The sequence below is a fragment of the Hesperophylax consimilis genome, chromosome 8 (assembly GCF_061612785.1).
Source record: "Hesperophylax consimilis isolate HC1 chromosome 8, BYU_Hcon_1.0, whole genome shotgun sequence".
Taxonomy (NCBI): Eukaryota; Metazoa; Arthropoda; class Insecta; order Trichoptera; family Limnephilidae; genus Hesperophylax; species Hesperophylax consimilis.
The window spans coordinates 9,918,718-9,941,985 of NC_142843.1; the positions used below are offsets into that span (position 1 = coordinate 9,918,718).

Sequence of the window (23,268 nt, forward strand, 5' to 3'; positions counted from 1 at the left end):
GGAATCAGCGACGCCAAAAAATGGTAAAAACGTTCCACTTTCAGCGCGGTGTCTTTCACTGATGATTTCTCTGAATGTGCCCGTTTTTAGGACCTTGCTGGGATTTGTCTTTCTATTATTCTTCACGTTTACCGTTGAAGCGAACTAACTTTATTATATTATTTATTGTTTTTGTGTTTAATTCATAGAACTCCATTTAATTTCACAAATGTTAATAAAACCTAAACAACGAACACATTTAAATAAATTAATAGAAGCCACATAATTATTAAACCATTAAGATAAGGTTAATGTGGGGAAAAACAGACTTCAAAATACCCCCACATAATATGAAATCTACTGTCACAATTATTTTATTAGTAAATCGGTTTAACCCGTAATAAATCATTTTAAATTGGGAGGGGGTAAAATAGAATCATATAAATAAGTCGTCTAAACGTGGTTATAACCACAGTTTGAAAATGGTATTGAAAGCCGAAACAGCTGTAACAATAATAAAAATCAAAAAAATACTTGCAGAGCTAATAATTATATTATTACATTTGATTTTATTAAAAATGTTAATTGTCATTGTTTGAAACTTTTATTATGTTTAGATCGATATTGAGTGAGCGTTTTGATGCGTGTAGTTTATTGATCATGTGATCGCGTGTAGTTTATTTATGTTGATTTGTTTCGAGTTCCGAGTTATGAATATAAATGATAAACAGAATTTTCTAAATACCAGTGGATTAATCGAAGTCCGTCCGTCTGGCTTCTTTTCTCCTCGGGCAGTTCTGGCCCTACTCCGCCTCAACCGTTTCACCCTCTCTCTTCCTGCCTAACCACTATACACTATATTCACACGCTGTCACGCTATCCACCCAGTAGCTATACTTTTTTTTTATAAGTAGTTGTAAATTATATAGTAGGTATAGATGTACGTACGATTATGGTTAGTGGTTTTATATTGTTTTTATTTTGCATGCTCATTATTTCTGCCCACTTTTCTGTTAAGTTCATATTTTGTCCCGAGTCGCATTCGGCTGCCGACTGCTGACTGCCTACGGCAAGGGTGGGCAGTCAGTGGAACCTCATTTTTATAGACCAATTATTAAGTTGTCTTTTTGTTTGTTTCCAGAATAAAGTGGAGTACTTCGTGAAGTGGAAAGGATGGAGTCCGAAACACAACACGTGGGAGCCCGAGGAGAACATACTGGACGCGCGGCTCATCCACAGCTTCGAGCAGCACGCCGGGCGCGAGGCGGGGCGCCGGGGGCCGCGGCGGCGCTCCCCTCCGTCGCCCTCCTCTTCCTCGTCTGAGGACCGGCCCATCCTGCTCGGCGCCAAGAGGAAGGCCGAGGTCCTGTCCAAGGAGTCGGGCAAGATCGGTGTCACCATCACCACCTCCCCGCCCGCCCTCAAGGTGCCCCGTCTGGCCACTCCGCCGCCTAACAACAACAACTACTCCCACAAGACCAACGGCCGCCACAGCCTGTCCGTGGCGCTGGTCAACCACGCCGCCTCCAACGGGCACCCCAAGGACTGCAAGCCCCCGCCGGCCCCCGTCCCCCCGCCATCCTCCCAAAGCCTTCCCGCTATCAACGGGATCCGCAAACCCCCGGAGGGCCCCCCAGGCGGCGCGGCGCCCCGCACTGGAGCCCCGCGCCCTCCGCACTCCCCCGAGGCCGACACGCAAACCCCCGCGTCTCGGCCGCAGTCCTCCGGCCCGGCGGACCCCCCTCCCGGAGCGCCGCTCCCGGTGACGGCACCCGCGCCGCCCAGCCTCGCCGCCCAGCCCCCCGCACCACCCGCCCTGGAGGAGGACTCGGACTCCAGCGCCTCCGAGGCGGCCCCCGCCCCCCCGCAGCCCCCGCGCCGCCCCGCCGCCTTCTGGCTGGCGCGGAGCAACCTGGCTAGTCAGATCTTCATCACTGACGTGACGGTCAACTTGGAGACGGTCACCATCCGGGAGTGCAAGACGGAGCGAGGTTTCTTCAGGCCGCGGGATCAGCGGAGGATGGACGTCACATGACACTTCCCCTTCTCCCAGTTGCCCCCCAACTCCCCCCTCTGGTAACCCAGCCCCCCTCCTCTGTACATTAGTTCCTCCTCACCTGAGATAGATGATAGAAGATCGTGTCTTATCTCTCCACGATTAGCCCGTCTGCTCCATCCATTGGAAGTTCTTCATCTCCGACACATTCATATCTATCTAAGGTCGTGCCTCCCCTCACTATTCACTATACTATCTTAGTATAGAATTTACATGTGTAAATATGTCATGTAACTACTGTATAAACTCGTCTAATGGAGTAAAATATATTTAAAAAATGTTGAATTCAATTATGTTTGTGATGTTATGAAAAATGAAAACTTTTGGATAACTTTCTGGTTGAAATTTTTGTACAAAGTTTAGTGAAAAATTTACAAACTAATTGGCTACTTTTTATAAGAAAATTTTAATAATTCTGTAATAATATTCTGGCCGATTGAGCCATATTTTAATCCATCAATACATAATATTATAATTCTGTCATTTCCACTAAAATCACAATTTTTTATAAAATCATTATTATCTAGTTATTCAAGAGTTTCCAATGATATTATTAGTACATTTTTAATTTATATAATTTGTTATTATCTTTTGAATGTTAATTTTACATACCTACCTACATTTTAAAATAATATTATCAAATCTAGTGATTTATGAATCGATATGCAACATGAAATTGAAAATATAAAAATGCATATAAATTCATCAGTGGCTCTTATCACAAATTATTTTATGCTAGGGCCAATTTAAAAGTTAAAGACCTTATAATGCATGCATTTTTTTATTCATTTTATTGTATAGAATGATAAAAAAAACTTCCCTGCAGGTCGGAAAGTATTTATAATTTCCCTTGCAAAAAATCATATAAAAAAGAATCTCATAAAATACCTTTGATTTTAAAAAAATCGAAAGAATTAAATATACCTACCCTAAAAGAGGGTGTCAAATTTTGATATCAATTTTATGGTTTTTATATTCACTTTAGTACAATCATATTGTATCAATTTATTTGAAAAGGATTAAAAAACGTAATTATAGTGATGAGAAAATGTATTTAAGATTATAGTATTTTTGATCTTTTATTTTAATGAAAGCTATTTATTTGGTGATATGTCCTAATTTCCAGCAGATTGTTTATTCCATTCTTAGTTTGTAAGAAAGCTGTTACTAATTTATTTGAATTATTTTGTATAATTTGATTATCAATATGCCTTTATTGTAAATATATTTAATAATCTAAGTTCCTTTTATTTCTGGTCCATTCATGGAGCAGTGAAGTCACTAATTTGTCAGTACCTTAATTTCCCTTAGTTATTATTTGTATGTTTCGTTCTAGTGAGATTGCTTTAGTTTTAATGGTTAAGTTAATATTTTGTGAATTGGAAACACATGTAAATATGTTGTAATATTGTTATGTATTGAGACCAATCCCAATGTAAATTATTGTACTTATAAAATTATGTAAATAAAGAAAAGTTTCAAGTCAGTAGTAAATCATTGTTCTTATTTCTTTTGTTAGTTGTAACAGATACTCTAAGCCCTTTGTCCAATGGGTCAGTAAGTGTGATGTATGGTAAAAAGTTGGGTATTCAAGCAATAGATGGCACCAGTCACAAAGCTTACTCCAGAATCCGACAGATGTCGCTAGAGTGTAGCAATTGCCTGTGGGGTATCCTTGTCAGACTTCAAGCTTCTAGAAACAGAGAATTACCAACCCTCGGGTAATGAACAGTGTAGATAAATCCAGACTTAAATTTATTGTAACGTAAATACACGAAATTATAGTAAAGAACCTTGGGGACCTTGCTTACTGTTATACCTCTGCTAGTAAGCAGAGGTATAACAGTAAGCAATCGACATAAACCAAATGCTGTAAGACCGTGCGCAGAAAAGTTCCACGCTGAAGTGCGCTGCAGACCTTGAACTTAATTTTCTGCGCAGGGTCTTGTGGATTGCGTGGCACGGCAACTTAAGTTTTTTTTGGAAGATAGCAACTAAAGTTGTCAAAACAGGTATATTATAAGTCATACCTGTTTTGGCATCAAATGTATCTGATACAGGAAAGAGTGCCACCGTAGACAAGACAAACAGACAATTCCTTACGCCCAGGATGGCTATCCTGTTGGGGCCGCCGCTAAGATCGTACATGACCTGGTCACTCATGTGTTTCAAAGGGTTATACCTTAATCATGGCCCTTGAAGTGATTTTGCACTAAAAAGGCGCTATACAAATCATCTAAATATTATAGATAACTAATATAACAGCCTGTTGCTGGCCCGCAATTTAAAAAGAAAAGAGTCAGATTGCTTTGGTACACTTCGCACATTTGTACCTGATAGCATAAAGTCCATTGGCAAGATCGAAATGGGGACTTGTAAAGTTGTATCTTCGACTTGCGGTGAATTCAACGTCATGATGTGGAAGATGTGACGTTACCTCGTTAGCACGATTTCTACGTATCGAACTATGAAAATCGGGGTAACTGAGAAATGGAACGTGGAAGTATTAGCCACAGGTGGTTTTTAGACTACAACCAGAATATGGGTGGAGTTGACAAGAAATAACAGCTTCTTGCCAATTTACTTACGGAATGAGTTCATAACTGGATCTGGTACAAAAAAGTTTTCAGAAGGCTGTGGAATCCTGTGCAAAACACCTTATTATTTACAAATCTTGGAAGCATTTTGCACAGAAACTTTAGACACCAGGTTGCCGAGAGATTTCTTTTATTACCGTGTAATCCAAAGCATTCCGCCTCAAATACCATCCTCAGTTAAAACCCAACAGCAAAAACAAGTTTAGTGGGCAAATATTTACCAATAATCAAATATATTTGACAAGTCAAAATATTTCACCAGCAAATGTAGATATAATATGTCTCGACGCCATCTAGTGGGAAATTTAGCACTAACAAAGCCTTTCCTACAAAATAAAGTTGGTTGTTTATAGGTGGAAAAAAAATTATAATAAGCAGTAATTGTTGATTGAAGTAATAGTACATATTGAATTATTTGACGTGTTGGAAATAAGCCGACGTAGCTCAGTGGTCTCAGAGCACCTGACCGGACATCAGAAGGTACGGGTTCAATTCCCGTCGGCGGCATTTATTTTTACTTGGGAGATAAATACTTTCAATTTGTATGGATATTTCAAGCGACTAATTATTGCTTATAATAATTTGTTATCCTTTGTGCTATGCATAAAAAACCTTGTCTTATAAACATCAGTTTATCATTAAAAAATAATAATATATCATTTAGTTTTGTGTAAAGTGTTAATGAAAGTTTACATGAGAAAATACAAACACGAGAAGATAAAAAGCATTGGTAAGAGACATTAAAACTTTTTCTATGTTTGCATTCAAAATTTGAATACTTCTAATTGGATTATGTCAATTTGTAATACTTAAATCCGAAAGAGTTTTTTAAAACAGTATTTTATTTTGAAATGCGTTCAAAATGGCAAGTCTATTTTCTTTTTATTTGCTATTATTTACTATTAATATTTCAGGCAGACTACACATGTTTTTGGGAACAATCAAAAGAAGAAGATTGAATCTACAATAAAAAAATATTATTCATATCTAGCATGAAGTTTAAAAAAAAAAACCTTGTATGTATTTAAGATTGAAAAAAAAATGATTACGATAAAAATATATTTTTTTTTTCATGTTTGTTTATTTATCTACGACAAACAATCATTATCTTTGTACACTTACATAGTAAATTCTCGGTAATGTTTTTTCCGTATGTTCCGGGGCAAGTGGATATAAAAACATATTGGGAACTGCTGGATTAGAAGGTTAATATAAATAAACATGGTAAATATGGTAAAATATATGTTTATTATATAATATGTGTATCTTTAACTATAAATGCCGGGGTTACATTATGTTATAGAAATAAACATTAATATTACAGCCATAATAATTATCTAATTTTATACAAGTCAATATATCTCATAAACAGTACAAAATCTAAAGAATATTAATTATAAATAATAATAATCTTACAATTAACAAAACTATATCAAACATGATCAGTGTTGGCGGAAGATTTGGTCAGATATTGCTAAAAGATGGGAATATATCGAGGGCTTAATGTCAAACAATGTTCTCCATAAAACAATTCTAGTGCTTTAAGTCAAACAAAACTTATCTACAAAAAAACATACCAATAATTCGAGAGTTTAAAATCAAACAACGTTATCTACACGAAGACATACTAATAATAATAAATTATTAATGCTTTGTAGATAATGTTGTTTGACTTTAAACCCTCAAAATATTGTGAGTTTTTTTGTATATGACATTGCTTGACATTAAGCCCTCAATATTATCGGCTTATGGCAAAACAATTTGTTGATTCGAGTAGGGGAAGATTTAATTTTAGCCAAAGGGAAAACTATTCATTAAATATGTAACAGAATGTAGTTTCTTACAATTTCTCATTTGATATGATAAAAAATATCTTATAATTAATATGGCATATATATTTTTTATAAATGAAAATCGTATGAGTTTTCGAATAGAACAACATTTTTCATTATTTATTTTGGAATGATAGTGACTTATTTTATGCAAAAAATATTATACATTTAGTTAGTTAGAAAATCAATCATTGAAAAACAATATGTACTTATAATCTATACAAATTGAAATAATTTTCAATATTCAATTGCATGCAATTGATTATTCTCGTTAGAAGTTTGAAGTAGACTGACTTTATTTAATAATATGTTAAAATTTCATTTTGGACGGTTTTAGCTGTCGATTATGGAAAAAATTGCCGCATTAACATTATGGTAATTTCCATAGAATAAAGAGCACTAGAAATTACTTCCATATAGATTTAAATGAAAACCAAACTAAACTAAAGATAATACAAACTAGAAATACTTTCCACGTTGATTTGAAGGAAGGCAATGTCACCACTGATTTAGTGTCTTTTGGTTCTAGCCCATTTGGCGTACACTCTTAGAGCAAAGTGAATTTTGTCATTTTAGAATTTCAAAATTCCTAATGTTTAATCATTGGCACAATGAGAAAAAAACTCAAAAGTAATCAAAACACTTATTCCGTTATTCAAGAATAATAAACACGTTTTCCCAACAGTTTTTTATAATATCGCAATAAGTCAGAAAAATACTGAATTAACTGGTTTGGTTCTGACAGCACCCGACAAATCTTTTCTTGTGTTGCGCATTTTTTTAGTAAATAAGTGCGGCATCAAGAAATCGATGCACAGGAGTGATTTTGAGTTTCATACGCTTCATGTCAAATTTGAAGCTGTTTGTTCTAACGGAAGTCACTAGAAAGAGTTGCAAGAGCGAGAAACAAGAGTCCACAACGGTTTGTAAATTTAAGGTTAACCCCACCACATGAAGATTTGTTTATAGTATGATTAAACATGTAAGGATTTTGAAATTCTAAAAACGAAAAAATTCACTCTGGCCATTCCATTTTATTTTCATATTAATGATGAAAGACAGCTCTTTATTTGAAATTTAAGCAAATAATGGTCCGACTTTTGGAGCACATAACTTTCTCTCGTATTCTTCTTTATTCTATGGTAATTTCAATCTCCTTTATACTTTATCAATAAATTTAAAATTTACAATTATTACCTTTACAAAAAATGCAATTACGTTGAATATTTCAGAGAAGATACTTATGTTGGCATTACTAACTTTAAAATAATAGAATAGCAATACACAAGACACAAGCAAAATAAATCTTTTATTTAGATTACAACTATGATTCAATTTTAAAATCACTCCTGGAAAAAATTAGGTCAAGTCGGTAGTAATGTTTTCTATGCTTGATTTATAAGGCGAGGAGCACATTGTGATTTATGATTAAACGTTAGAAAGTAAAACAAAAAAGTGTTGCGATGGAAACACATTAATTTTTAATTAATTTATTGTGCGGTTGATCGGACACTATTCAAAATCTAATATGAAAATTGACAGAAGTTTTCTTAGGTATACTATGAGATTTTCACGGTCAAAAGCATTATAGTGATTTGTTTTTGGGGTATTATGCCGTGCTTATTATAACAAGCTTTCTTGCTGACAAAAAATGAAATCACTTCATTCCAGAGTGGAAGATACTTTCAGTATAACCCTGGCGCTGGTGAGAGACCACCATTCGGAATTGGAACATCGCTTTAAATGGCTTTAATCATGTCATATTATTATACATCCTCTCCTGTCTTCCTGTTCCTCTTTCCCCCTCCTTCCTCTTTGATTTGGAGTGCCACAGTCCCGCTGCCTCTGGGTAGAGGGACTTTGACCTAGTCACCAAGCACGGCTAAAGCCATTTCAAGCAACATCTCAATTCTGAATGGTGGTCTTATACCAGGGCGATAATAAGAGCATATTCCACTCTGGAATGTGCTGCAAGCATACTATATATTATGTATTTTAAATTAATAAATTGCGAAATCACACAAATAAAATTTTATCCGCACACCGGGATTTGAACCCGGGACAGTTGGATTATTAGTCAAGTCAAGCTTTACCCCTAGACCGCGGAGTACGTCAACCGGGACTCTAATTAACATAAAAAAAAATAACAAGAGATAAAATATGAAGTGGTAACCTATACATATTTGTTTTATTTCAGATTTGATTAATATTCTTAATATAATGTTAGTCTCCCAAATTAATAAAATTAAAAACAAAATAATCCCAAAGATACAAATCTCCAAAAACTGGCAATATAATAATTTTGTACTTAACTTTGTTAGTTTATTAATTTATTTTACAATAAAACGAAACGCAAACTCAAAACACCTTAAAGATAACTATAATTTTATTAGCTTACAAATAATACAGCTGACGATATGAAAAGCGGAAGCTATAGCACCATTTTGTGGAAATCACTGTATATAAATATGTATTTTATTACATTATTCAAAACATTTATCCTAGCACAAGCAAAAATACATTATTACGCTTAAAAACTTGTCTAGTACGAACTTGTGACTAAAAAAACAATCATTTCAATACTTAATTAATCTCTTTAATTTGACAGGTTACAATTTTTAAGGCTGTATTTCTCATAAGGAATGATTAAACAAACGGATGATTTTTTGTAATTTTTTATTTACGCAATAAAAATTGTGTTTTTTATTTATGCAGTAAAAACACAATTTTAATAAATAAAAAAATTAGAGATGCAATGAATGGAGATTTTATTTATTTGGATTTTTTTACCCGTAGCGCTTTTACACGATACGTATTTATGTACAAAATTTATTGCATAATACAGTGACAACAGAAGGTTTTTACTTTTTAAAACAACAACAACAAAAGAAATAACCAACAATGAACATAACACATTTGGCCAAATTTCGAATATTCGGCAGGGCTCTCCGCCGAAGCGCTGAATATTATCGCTACTGTCAATATGCGTAACTGAGAAGACGGAGAAAAGTGTAATTGCAAATGAGATAGATCTTTATTTAAAAGGTGCTCTACTCGATCGTAAGGCAAACCCTTACAACTAACCTATGAAGTTTGTTAATATTCATATTTCGTCACCTTGCAGTAGTGTATATAGTGAGAGACTATTTGCTGGTATAGTCTACGAAGAAAATTGAAATCGTCTGCTACCAGCAAATGCAAAAAAAACTGGTTTTTATTCATCACAATTTGCCTCCAATTGATTTTAAATAATGTAATATGTACTCTCTTATTAAATAGAACCTTTTTGATTAAAATGTGTTTTGTCTACAGAGATGTGCAAAATGGGTACCCAAAACCATTTGAAATGCAAAATGGAAATGGGTCAAAACTTTTCCATTTGAAAATGCAAAATGCAAAATGGTTTTTAGAAAAGCATTTAAAATGCAAAATGCAAAATGCAAAACACCTATTTTCAAAATGCATTGAAAATGCAAAATGGTTTCTCAGGTCAAACAATTAAAATAATTATAGAATTTTTAAACAGTTTTGTCATTTAATAATGGACATCAATGTAGAACAAACATATAACATGATGGTAAATCAAAAAATGCCACGACTACAGATTATGAACAACAAAAAATTTGCGCGGGACAAATGTTGCCAACGTAAAAACATAGAAACTGCTATCTAACATTTAATATTATAGCGTCATGGCCCAATGTTCAGTATTTGAATCAGTATTTTTTGTAATGGTATCACTCGATTGCTAGGGCTTCTACCAGGGAACAACTTGAAAAATGTAAATTATCTCTCATAGCGAGGTTGAGGACCGACTGACATTCGGGGCTTATGAAAAAAAGATGAGTGGAGATAGTAGGAAGTATGTTGCAAAAAACCATTTAAAATGGAAAATGCATTGAGAAAAGCATTTAAAATGCAAAATTCAAAATGGTTTTTAGAAAAGCATTTAAAATGCAAAATGGAAAATACCCATTTTGCATTTTGCATTTCCATTTGAAATGGATTTATTTGAAATAAAGCACATCTCTGTTTGTCTATTATATATTAGGTATTTCATTATTAGATATTCAACTGTCTGTTATTTATTAGGTATTTCATTACATATTAGGTACTGTCTATTATTTATTAGGTATTTCATTATTAGGTATTCAACTGTCTATTATTTATTAGGTATTCATACTGTCTACTATTCGGCCGAATATCGAATAAGCCGAATATGTACCGAATAGTGGCCGAATATTCGTTGCATCTCTAAAAGAAATAACACTTGATGAAAATCATCCAAGGACTTCTCTCCCAAAGATGAGCAATTTATTTAAATACAACTTGTGAAATTTGTCAATGGGTTCGGGCATATTTGAGAACAGAATAAAATATGAATATTTGTCAACAACTGGCACAAGTACATATATTATATTATAAAGGTAGTATGATTAGAAGCATTTATTAAATAATTGCCATTGAATATATTTTTAATGCAAAGGGCTACATTAATTATTTTATCATCCTGATTCTTAAAATTTCAAGAAAAACTACAAAATATATATACGATGCTGCTGTTTGTAAGAAGTACGGTATCAAATAACATAAATCAACAATTAAAATGAAAAATATGATTTTTTTAAATTTTCCATACAAGACTCCGGAATTTATTGCCAAATGTTCGTTTAATATTTATTGACAATTTATGAAAATAATTTAGGTTTAAATACAATTTAAAAAATATAGAATTTTAACTCTGTAAAAAGTTATAACATGGATGAATATAGCTCGATAATTCAATTCATTGGCTGCCAATTAGAAGACAATTTTGGTTTTGTAAAATAAGCACCATAGAAAATAGAATAGCATGTCAGTTCAGAAATTATGTAAAATTATAATATTATAAATGTAAACAATGCTTCATAATATTTTATGATCAAATCGTTTAGAACAAAAGCAGAGGATAGGAATATTATGTTGTTATCTTTTGGGTTGGACGAAAAAAAATTAGAGGTGGAATGGAGCTAATAGCATCCGTTCGTCTTTCTTAACTCATTTAATTTGAAACTCTCCAAGATCCGTGTTAACAAATCCCTTCCTAAAACTTGTTCCCTTGTCCTACCAACGTAGTCCAACCGCAAGGCGATAGAGTTCCTCTGGTTGTACAAAGTACGAACGAGGAAGCTCTTTTGACCAATCACAGAAATTTGTCGGGACCTAGAATACTTCTTCGTGTTAAATGATTTCCATTGTAATAAATTTGCAACGAATAAGAAAATTGAATTGTCATAAGGCTATGTATTGCTATGAACTGTCAATCGGCTGCTGGTGGCTGTGGTAGATGCCTCCTCAGCACATGAAAGACATCATCATTATACTTTTGCTATAAGAGATCAAATGATGGTCCATAACGAAGAGTGCAATTGACCCCCAGCTAAAGAGACTAAAGTTAAGCCCAGAAAGAGACTCTTGAACCTATCAATAAACATTCACAATAATATGTCAAATATAATAATATAGTTAGTGACTCCTTACAGCAAGGAGTGCAGCTGCCTCCTCGGTATGAGAAAGAGACACTTGAACTTATCAAATAATTTTTACTATAAGATATCAAACAGAAAACACAATAAAGTTACTGATTTCTTATAGCGAGGAGTGCAGCCGGCCCGTCCCAAAGGGTTCTTCACTTATCATTGACAGATCCTTTAACTTTTACAACAGTATGTCAAACATAACGCAAACTTTCACTGTAATGTTGTAGGTGTAACGAGGAGTTCATCCGACCCCTTAGAATAAGAACGAGGCTCTTCAACCTATTAAATTTTCACTATAAGATGTACAACTTCTTCAGACTTCTTATAGTGAGATAGAGTGCAGTCGACCCTTCAATATAAAAAAATGACTCTTGAACTTATCATAAACTTTCACTGTAAGACGACGGCAAATGACCGATGAGTTGTTATAGTGGTAAAGAGCGCAGCCGACACTTCAGCTTTAGAAAGAGACTCTCGAACCTATCGTTAAACTTTCACATTGAGACGACACATCACTGTGGAGTCCTTATAGAGAGATAGAGTGCAAGCGGCCCCTGAGTCGTAGAGAGTCGAGACTCAGCGCCTCGTTCTGTGAGAGGAACTTGACAAGGGGATCGCTGGCCAGCACGGCGGCCAGGAACTGCTCCAGCGTCACGGCCCAGTCCAGGGGAGGGCGGGACGGGTTGCCGTTCTTGTCCGACATCTGGAAATTGACCGACAATGTTATTTATATGAATTTTAGGGTTATGCAAATAGCAAATCGCAATTTAGCACTACGCAAGGGTGGTGATTTTTATAATGTAGATTGTAACTAGAAACAATTTTAAATACAATAATTGATAATCAAATAAATGTATACATTTAACTCCCCGCCTTCTGCGCGGCCCCAGCGCTATTTCGACCTGTTTGCGAAACTGGAACATCTGTGGATTCCAAAATTTAAAAAAAGCTTCATATACTCTTCTCCTCGCGACGGTAAACGAGTTCACAAAATTATTAAAATTATGTAATAAATAGCCAGAGATAATAAAATAAAATAAGAAAAATGGAATAGTTGATGATTTTTTGAAAAAAAAATCATCTTTCCGCCGCTGTAACTCGTTATATGTAACACCTAGAAATAAAATGTAAGAAATTTTATCTTCTTTTTGTTTGTCTTGAGCAACTTTGCCGTAGGGTCAACCGTTGCGGAATTATTTGAAAAAAAAAAATGATTTTGCAATCTTTCATACAAATTGGCAGCCATCACTGGGGTGGAAATCTTGGATTTTTTTATCAGGGTAGGTACCAACCTTTACAATATAAAATCAAATTATCTTTTAGACCAGCTTTTGCAAGGCAAAACCCCCACTGACGGGACTATAATGCGTTTGACAGAATAACATTACAACACATGAAACAAATAAGAAATCAGATCGAGGTTATTCAGAAAATAATCATAAAATAAGTTCATAAAATCGGGAATCTGTAAGATGAATTAATAACAAACAAAAAATACCGGAGTGAGAAGTTCAGGAATGTCCTGATTAGCTGACGCAGGCTCGGAACTCTCCACAGATTCTTCTCGCCCCAGGTTCCAATAGCGTCTCATGTCCCCCATCTGGAGCAATTCCGTTCCTGAAAATAAAAAAAATAATGTTAAATGCTTGTGTTTATTGTTGAAACGGCTTTAGGATTATTGCTTCATACTGGTTATTTTCCTCAATATTGACATCCCTTTTCGTCTTTCACTCCATTCCCTTGTGGAGCCCTACTTACATTAAGTAAGAAGAAAGAAGACAGATACATGCTTCGTCGTTGTAGTCCCATTGTAATTATTTTAACTTAGCCATTCGAAATCTTGTCGTTAGATACACCGTGTTCATTGTGTTACTGCTAAAAATCTTATACTTGAATGTTGTGGATTCTAACCATTTTTATTGTCGCTTAATGGTAAATAAGCTCGTTATTGAATGCGTTATTGCATGCAGTGTTGTTTGGACTATTACTTGCAAGCAACTGTGGATTTCACATGAGACAAGAACTACATAGGTAAGAATTCATTTCCGTCTCCCATACTGTTCCTTCAAACCCAGCAAAACACCCTACGTTAATTTCTCGTAAATCAAATTTTTACAGTCCATTTATTTATTTATTTATTTATTGTAAGAAACAAACAGCAATTTTATACAGGATAATTTATACAAGAGGTTAAATATGAGGTAAGCCAAAATAGTTTCTTATGCTAATGTTGGTTAATGTGATATAATACAAAATTGTAATTGGTTATAACCATTAACTGAAAATGAAATTAACAAAAAAATCATATAAATATATTAGAAGGAAGAAGGAATAGGAAAGGGCAAGAGGCAGAGGAAGATGGGATGGGGACAGGAGACGCTCATGTTGTACCTTTTCTATTACTGTACATTAATTTAATTAATATTTGTGGTCGTGCGCTTGACTTCGTTTCGGTATTTCACAAGAGTATTATTAAGAATATCGATATTGTTAAATTGCGTGTTATATTGCGCGCATATACGGGGGATTGGAGAATTTTTTCTAAGGTTGGTTCTGCACGCGGGCAAATGAAAAAAATGGTTTTGTCTGGTTGGCCTTGTAGGTATGCGAATTCTTAAATAATTTACGAGTTCTGGAGAGTCCAGGCCGTTATTCAGAATTTTGTATAAAAATATTTGATCAGATATTAATCTACGTGTTTGAAGTGGAGTAAAGTTGTGAAATTTTAAGGATTCGGTGTTATTTGCAAAGAGTAATTTAAATTTATAATTTATGTGTTTAAAAAATTTGTTTTGCACACTTTCGATTCTGTCAATATGGCATTGGTAGAACGGTGCCCAAATTAGTGTGCCGTATTCTAAGTGGGGGCGGATATACGTGGTGTAAAGGGAATACATGGTTTTAATATTGCGAAAAGGTTTAGATATGCGAATTATAAATCCCAACATTTTATTGGCTTTGTTGATTACTTCGTTAATGTGTTTGATAAAATTTAGTTTTACATCCAGTACTACCCCAAGGTCACGGATTGATTCTATTTCATTGATATGTGTATCATGAAAGTTATAATTAAAATAAATTTTATTTTTGTTGCGCGTAAAAGATAATTTGTTGCACTTAGAAATGTTTATGATTAATTTGTTTAATTTACAGTATGCAAAAAGACGATTTAGGTCTTCTTGAAGTTTTATGCAGTCATTGATAGATTTGATTACTAAGTATATTTTTTTGTCATCTGCATATGCAAGGTAGTTAGCATGTAAAAAACATTTATAAATATCAAATATATATACATTAAACAGTAATGGTCCCAGATGGGAACCCTGCGGTACGCCAGAGGGCACAGTTAAGAAACTAGACTTAGTTCCCTCAACTGATACGCACTGTAGTCTTTTCTGCAGATATGAAGTTAGCCACCGAAGTAAGTCGCCATGGATTCCTAATTGGTGTAATTTTTTAATGAGGATAGAGTGGTTAACTTTATCGAAAGCTTTCGAGTAATCTGTGTAGATAACATCTACTTGGTGTCCATTATCCATATTGCTTGTTAAGTATTCAGTAAAGTTGACTAAGTTTGTTATTACTGACCTTTTTTGTAAAAAGCCATGTTGTTGATTTTGTATGCTGCGGACAATAGATATATAAATTTGATCGTACACAATGCGCTCAAAGAGTTTACTAAATACTGTGAGTATTGAGATTGGGCGATAGTTTGCAATGTTACTTTTTGAGCCAGTTTTATGGATGGGGATTATAATGGCTTCTTTGAATTTTGTAGGAAATATTCCTTTTTTTAAAGACATGTTAAATAAGTTAGTTAAAGGAAATGCAAGATTTTTGGCACATTTTGAGATAAAATATGGCGAGATACCATCACTGCCCGCACCCTTTGTAACATCCAATTCATTCAAGTATTTATTGACCAATGAGTTGTTTATTTGTACGTCCCCGATCGGGTTAACATTATTAACGCAGGTGGAATTATCTATATTACTGGGATCATCCGTGCCCTCATCGCTTACGTAAGTAGATTGGAAGTGTTTACAGAACAGTTGGCACACTTGATGAGCACCGGTGCCTGACTCGTCTTTTAGGTTCATGATTTGTGGTATGCCATTTGTCCTATTTTTGTTCTTAGCGTAATTCCAGAGACTTTTATTGTTAGTTGGAATACTAGACTCAACTGAATTTATATATTGGGTGTAACAATGTTTCTGTAAGTGTTTTTGTTGTATTCGTTTGATAGAAAACTCTATGTAATCTACTGGATTATTACTTGATTTCCATTTTTTGTGTAGTCTTTGTTTCTCATTTATAATTTTGATTAGGGGAGGTGAGTACCAGTTGGGAAATTTTTTCTTTTTGATGAAACGTTTAGGGACAAACTGGTTAATGGTGTTATTTAAAATGTCATAAAAAGTATAAATTGCTTCGTCAACGTCAGCATTATCGTGAGTAAAAGACCAGTCTGTTTTAGACAGGTGTTGGTTTATTAAATCATAATCAGCTTTATCATACCGATAAATTTCTTTTGGTGGAGCATTGATAGTTGGAAGTGTGTCTAATTGTAGTATGATTTTGAGCGATGGATGGTGTAAATCCTCTTTGACAAGAGGGTTGTATGCTTGAGATACAAGGCATTCCTCATTACAGATAACTAAATCTAGTATACGTTTATTGGTATTTTCGATGGAATTGTATTGGTTCAGTTCAGAGTAATGGATTGTGTCAGTAAGTAAGGAAGTAATTGAATTTAAATTTTCAGGTGTTAAGTGTGAATTTTTATCTTGTGGTTTCCATGTTATGGTGGGCATATTAAAGTCTCCAATTACGAGAATAATATCATCTGGGTTTTGATCTTTGACGTTAGCAAGCAAACAAAGGAATGAACTGAGAGCATTTTCATATTTATGTCCCTGTGGTAAGTATAGACAAGAAACATGGATGGTACGTTTTGAAGTATAGTTAGACAGGGGAATAGTTACCCAGATGCATTCAGCATTACAGACCAAGTCTTCGCGAGGGTATGCGTTAAGATTGTTATGAGTTATGATCATGACTCCACCGCCTCGACGAGAATCTGATTGGGTATTAATGCTATTAATTGTAATGTTATTTGTCCTATCCCGTCTAAAAATACTGTAAAATTCAGTTGGTGCCAGTTCCGGATCTAAAATAGAATCAATAAGCCAAGACTCAGATATACCGAAAATGAAGCAATCGTCATTCAAAAGAATATTATTGTGAAAAATCTCAGTTTTAGTTCGTAGTCCTCTACAGTTTTGGTATATAATATTTAACATTGTAATTTAGTTGAGTAATAGTTGGGTACAATTCGGTTATAATATATGAGTATAACTGAAGAGTAGTGTATTATGAATGACATGTACGATATTAAATTGATAGAATAATGTACAAAAGTGAGCATCAAGTACAGGAGGAGGGGGGATAGCGAGATAAAGATGGGTAAGGAGAGTGTAGGAGTGTATCTTCTATATTGGGTAATATATACATTCCTTATTGTAAATATACTAAATTTAATATTGAAGACAAAACAGACTATTTTAGCAAAATTTATAAGATAACTAGGTATAAACAAAAAAGGAAATAAAAATAAGAATAAAAATAAAAATAAAAATAAACATAAAAATAAAAATAGTAACATAAGTTAAAATTAAGTTTAAATTAATTATCAACGGTAAGTTAAAATTAAAAGAAAAATGCAGATCGTGCGAATGATCTTAAAATATGGTTTTAAATAGATGAAATAATATGAACAGATTGCTTATAGCTTGTAAGTATACGAATATAATAAAGTAGAGACCGTATCAACAGTATCAGGATTATTGTTAGTAGGCATTCTTGAAATATAGACAATGTCTATTAGTAGCATTATAGATAGATATGTACATGAAAGATATACAATGTTATAGTATTATTAACATGATATACAACGGTAAGTTAAAATTAAAAGAAAAATGCAGATCGTGTGAATGATCTTAAAATATGGTTATAAATACAGGAAATAATATGAGCAGCTTGATTATAGCTTGTAAGTATACGAATAAAATAAAGTAGAGACCGTATCAATAGTATCAGGATTATTGTTAGTAGGCATTCTTGAAATATAGACAATATCTATTAGTAGCATTGTAGATAGATATGTACATGAAAGATATACAATGTTATAGTATTATTAACATGATATACATGGAAAACATAAGATAAACATGAATAATAAACAGTAGTAATAGTATCACTGCATTTTGAGCATAGGTACATGAGATATAGGTACACAATGAGATAAAGGCACACAATATCGTCGAAATTGTAAATACATAAAGGTCGTGAAGTACACACGCTACCAGTAGCCTAATTGTAAGTATGTATGAACAACTGTAAGATGCGCGGTATTGCGATAATTTGCCTGCATGAGTATTATAATACGGGCGTTTCTAAATGTGTATAATATTTTTGCAGGCTGAATTGAATAATAATAAAGTGTATGGCGAGCGGGTACTACATAGGTATTCATAAGATGTTTGTTATTATGGTTTGTGGGCAGATTACTAATAAAGTTATAATATGTAGGATAAGTTATAATGCGATAATGTAAGTTAAGTATATTATATATGTACCTACGTACTTGTTGATAATTCAAACTATTCACCATTCGAGCAAAATATGTTTTTAATAACGTAGTTTTAGAGATTATTATTTATATTATCAAAAAATAAATCACTTTTTATTATTATTTTTAGTAACCGACTTTTAACAAAACCGATAATGATGCCACAAGGTATTTTTGCTAAGTTTGAAGAATTATTTATGTTTATTGGTTCTGGAACGCAGACCGATCGGTCTGGAGTCATCATTAACAGAACCAGCAATGGAATCGGAATCGGGCACGGCGCCGGTGGACTTGTTAACTGGAGGAGCTGCTGGGTTAAGAGCCTTGGCCCTCGTCAAGAGGGCGGTCACGATATCCAGCTGCTTTTGGGAGTTGATGGCGCGCTTGCTGCCATCCGGAAGGAGAACGACGATGGTTCCATCACTGGTCCAGCATTTGAATGGTGTAAAGACCGAACGGACCTTGGAGAATAACTTCTGCCGTATGGGAGTGAGCGACTCTGTTAAGAGGAGAGCAGAGTTTTTCAGACCCTTTTTTCTTTCCCACACGGATCGACGATCGGACTGGCGCAGGAACTGAAGCAGGATGGGCCTGGTCTTATTGGGCAAGGCACGACCCAGTCTCTTGGCGCACTCGATGCCCTTGATGGCGTCGTCGGGGCATCCTAGACCGGTCAACACATTGCTCATCAGGGAGCGGGTGTCTTCAGATGGTGATTCTTTAACACCGTGCAGGAGAAGAACATGGTTCCTGGAAGCTGCGTCAATTGCATCCACACGAAGCTCCAGTCTGGTCACATCCTCCTGAAGGGCGCACAAATCAGCAGTAATCTTAACCTTGAAGGCCGCAAAATCATCATGGATCTTCTTAAAGTCAGTTTGCGAGTTGCCGGGTTTATTTAATGCCGTGTTCAGTCTTTTTTCGAAATCGCTCATTGTTATAATAAATTTTTCGTTCAGCTCCTCGATTGACATTTTGATGTTATTGATAGTGGGTAGATTGTGAAGACACGGTCACTTTGGTGAATTATTTAATTATTTGCACTGATATTATTATTTCATGTGTTAGATTGTTCTAAGACCACGCACAATTGCTGTACTACATAACTAGATTAAAATTGAAATAGTATAATAAAAAACCCGATTGATAGTACATTAATTAATATGTAGTATTGATATCACGTGTGACACGCACGGAGGTCGGTAGGAATCTGTAGCGAATCGAATTTATGTAGCGGTGTCGCTTCATTTGATTGCCATTGGGTATCTTGTGAAAAATAATATTCTTAAAAATACTTTACCTAATAACAATAATTGTCTTGGGGGAAAACTATTGAATCCACATCACATTTGGAGTTGATTTTGTGGAACAACTTTTATTGATTTGAGCCTTCGTTTTCGAGTAAATTAAGCCTGAACCTGGAATTTCTTAGGTCAAATTTTAAAACAATCAGTTGCTAGGGGGTTAATTTCACCTGTTTAATGTATGGACACATTCCAGAGTGGAAAATACTGGCAGTATTACCCTGATGAAAGACCAAAATTCAGAATTGAAACATTGCTTGAAATGGCTTTATCCGTGTTTGGTGACCAAATATGAATAGCCAAGTACATCCCCACCTTCCTCTTCCACATTTCATTCTCTTCCTAATACCTTTGATTGGGATGCCATAGTTTCACTGGCTCCAGAAGGTTGGGAGCAGTTGGAACTCTTGTGCAGTATTATCATTAAAAAATTCAAATTCTTGCCTCTGGACAAGCTCCATCTCTCTACCTTGTTTGCTTATCCTAGTATCATTTATCCAAAATCTAAATTATAAATTTAGCTTGATCTTAATCTGTTTCAGACATTACAGAAATAGATTTAGAAGTTTCCAGTGAAAACCCCACTCACCGACTTTGACCACCTCTTCCTGAAGCTCCATGTCCTGGGGCGGTGGCTGTGCCTGAACCAGCTCGTGCAGCAGCTTCCACAGTTCGATGAAGTGCGACTGCGGCAGCACAAGGGGTGCGCGTGGCACCTTCGGGGGGGCGCTCCCACCTGGCGTGGGGGGGCCCGTGCCTCCCTCAGAGCCCAGGGCGATGGAGCGCAGCGAGGAGATGGAACGCACCTCCCAACACTCGTTCATTCCTTCAAATAAAAATGGTTTTGTAAAAAGATTTTTCGCTTTTCAAGAGCTTTTTGAATCACTGGCTGTAGTTGTTTTTAAGGCCATTTGCTATTTAAAGAAAATAATCCTTGTTACTACCCATTCTCGGCTCACCAGTGTTTGATCAAATTTAAAGTTTGGTTAGGTAGATGTGGAATCACGTCGACTGTCGCCGAGCGAAGACCAAACTGCACGGAATATCAAAGTGGCGGAGTCATGTTATGAGGTTGGTGTGCAGATGGAAACAAAGTCATGGTGTCACGTAAATTTGTAGTAGTATGGGTGAACGATATTGGCGACACTTCCACGAGTGCGGTTTCATAATAATCATGGTTTATGGTTCATCTCCCTTTTTTACTATATTCTTGTTTGTAAGGCCATGTAAATGTGAAGGCGCATTAGATAGTTACCGGTGCGGATGTTACTGGTTGCGGAGGCGCTGCCCACAGACTTGTCCATGTCTCCCGAGGAGCAGGCCACGTCGCTGATGGAGCGGTGTAGCGAAGGGTTCTGCGGGGCCAACGGGTCCAACAGGGGTGATTCCAGGGGGGTGCCGGGGGTTTCCATGCTGACAAACATCAATTATAATTTAATTTAAAGATAGTGTAAAAAAATGCTAAAATTATTTACATATATAAAAAACACCAATACATTGGTGACAATAACACAATAACATTATATTTTAGGAAAATATATGAAGCACAAGTAAATGGAGAAATTAGAATAGGAGCGATCAAGTGCATCAAATAAATGAGTTAGGTCATGTCGAGAATCGGTACAACTGAGTATTAATAATAGGAAGTAAATATTATTATGTACTATAACATTTTCAACAGTTCTCTTTAAAAATTATAGATGGCACCACTTCTGTTAGCAAGCGGAGCGAATGTGTACCGAATAAAACGGTAGACATTAACGTAATAATATTAATAATTAATGAAATACTTTAAATCAGATTTTGTGAGGTTGAAGGAAGGAGGGGAAGATGACTTAAGTGCAAAAGAAGAAAAAAGCCAGATGTTGGTAAACCAACAGTTCTAAGGGGGTATTTCACTATCTCTGATTATGTTCTGACTAAGCACTAATCCGCGGATTAGTCATTTTTTCGTTTTCACTATATCTGAATAACGCTAACGCTCGGGTTAAAGTTCGATTTGACTAATCAGTGCTCGAACTTCACGTTAGGCGCTATTCCTCGAATCAAAGATGGCGTCAAAACATTCCGAGTTTGACAGCTGAGAAGTGAGTCGAATTTTGTTGAATGCTTGTATGATCCATCCTGAATTATTTGATTGTGTTCAAAATAAGAAATGATGTATTAATTCGACACGAATCTATCTAAAATGACCTGATAATCAACATAACATAACCAAACAAATGCACACTTCGCGGTGTGCGGACTGTGACGCATGACAGCCGTGGCAGTAGATGGAGTAACTGCAAACATTTTGCGATGTTGCCAGACTATTTCGAGTGTTATCTATCCGGAAGGTCGAAACAATGGTGAAACGGTCGCCGTTGAATAACGAAGTTATTCTGATCTTTAAAGCCAGCCAACGGATAGCTAGTCAGATATTTAGCCCGACATAGTGAAATACCCCCTTAATCACTTAAAACCTCTAGACAGGGAAGTAAAAAGTGAAACTACTTGGCTATTGCCGTTTCAAACGTCGGTGGCTGAGTTGACATCGCGTTTGGGTCCCACCCAGCCATAGTGTGTTCAATTCCTCGGCTGGCTAAGTCCTCCATCACAACACAAGCAACATTTTCCGCTTACTGTGGTGGTAGTAGGAGATTTTCAAATATTGTCAGGATATTCGTAACCCGGGAATGTTTGTCTTTCTTTTAAAGAAAAAATAAACCAAAAAAAGAAACTATGATCCTAGTCTGGGTTTAATAATAAAAATAATTAAAAAACTAGCTCAAATAAACTATTTTAATACTGTAATGTGAAAGCATGGCATGAAAAAAGATCCATTGCTTTTTTAACGAAATATTAATGTGTATATTAACAGTATCCCTTTCTGTATATTTACCCAATTAAGGTGTCAAATCCGTTTGGGCGATACCGAGTATTCAACACTAATAAATGGTAAATGAAATAAGTCAGACAGTCTTCTCTGGATTATGGATGGATAGTTATATTACTACATTAACAATGAAATTTACTTCTCGAAGAAGTCCACGGCGTCGGTGGCCACTTCCTCTCCGGTGGGCAGCTCCACGGTGGCCCGCAGCTCGGAAGTGAGCAGCACGGGGGGTGAGTGCAGGCAGAACAGGGCCCGTGCGCGGCGGGGAGCCCCGGCCCTCGCCCCCAGCCCGGCCCATCGCACGGCCTCCCGGACACTCACCACACCGGACCCTTGTATGTCTGATAGCTGGGAATAAAAATAATCTTATTTTTAAATTTATTTTATCATACCATGTACCATGTAAAAGCCTAGATGGATTTTACATCTCTTTTATATTTGATAAAAACATTATTTACCATTTGATAAATTACGA

General features: G+C 35.4%; 2 protein-coding genes across 3 annotated transcripts in view; one reads left to right on the forward strand and one right to left on the reverse strand.

Annotated features, from left to right (window-relative positions):
* LOC149421540 (polycomb group protein Pc-like) overlaps positions 1–3,512 on the forward strand; it is a 47,315-nt gene extending 43,803 nt beyond the window's left edge. For both annotated transcript variants that reach the window (XM_089634865.1, XM_089634867.1), the window contains one exon: positions 1,121–3,512. In XM_089634865.1, coding sequence (XP_089490991.1) covers positions 1,121–2,014 — 894 coding nt within the window. In that variant the 3' untranslated portion in view covers positions 2,015–3,512. The remainder of the gene's footprint in view (positions 1–1,120) is intronic.
* Positions 3,513–10,610: 7,098 nt separating this feature from the next.
* Tbc1d8-9 (TBC1 domain family member 8/9) overlaps positions 10,611–23,268 on the reverse strand; it is a 47,363-nt gene continuing 34,705 nt past the window's right edge. The window contains exons 15-19 of the mRNA XM_089634858.1: positions 22,933–23,141; positions 21,174–21,331; positions 20,508–20,744; positions 13,482–13,600; positions 10,611–12,686 (exon numbers count right to left, since the gene is read on the reverse strand). Of these exons, the coding sequence (XP_089490984.1) occupies positions 12,510–12,686; positions 13,482–13,600; positions 20,508–20,744; positions 21,174–21,331; positions 22,933–23,141 (900 nt within the window). The 3' untranslated portion in view covers positions 10,611–12,509. The remainder of the gene's footprint in view (positions 12,687–13,481; positions 13,601–20,507; positions 20,745–21,173; positions 21,332–22,932; positions 23,142–23,268) is intronic.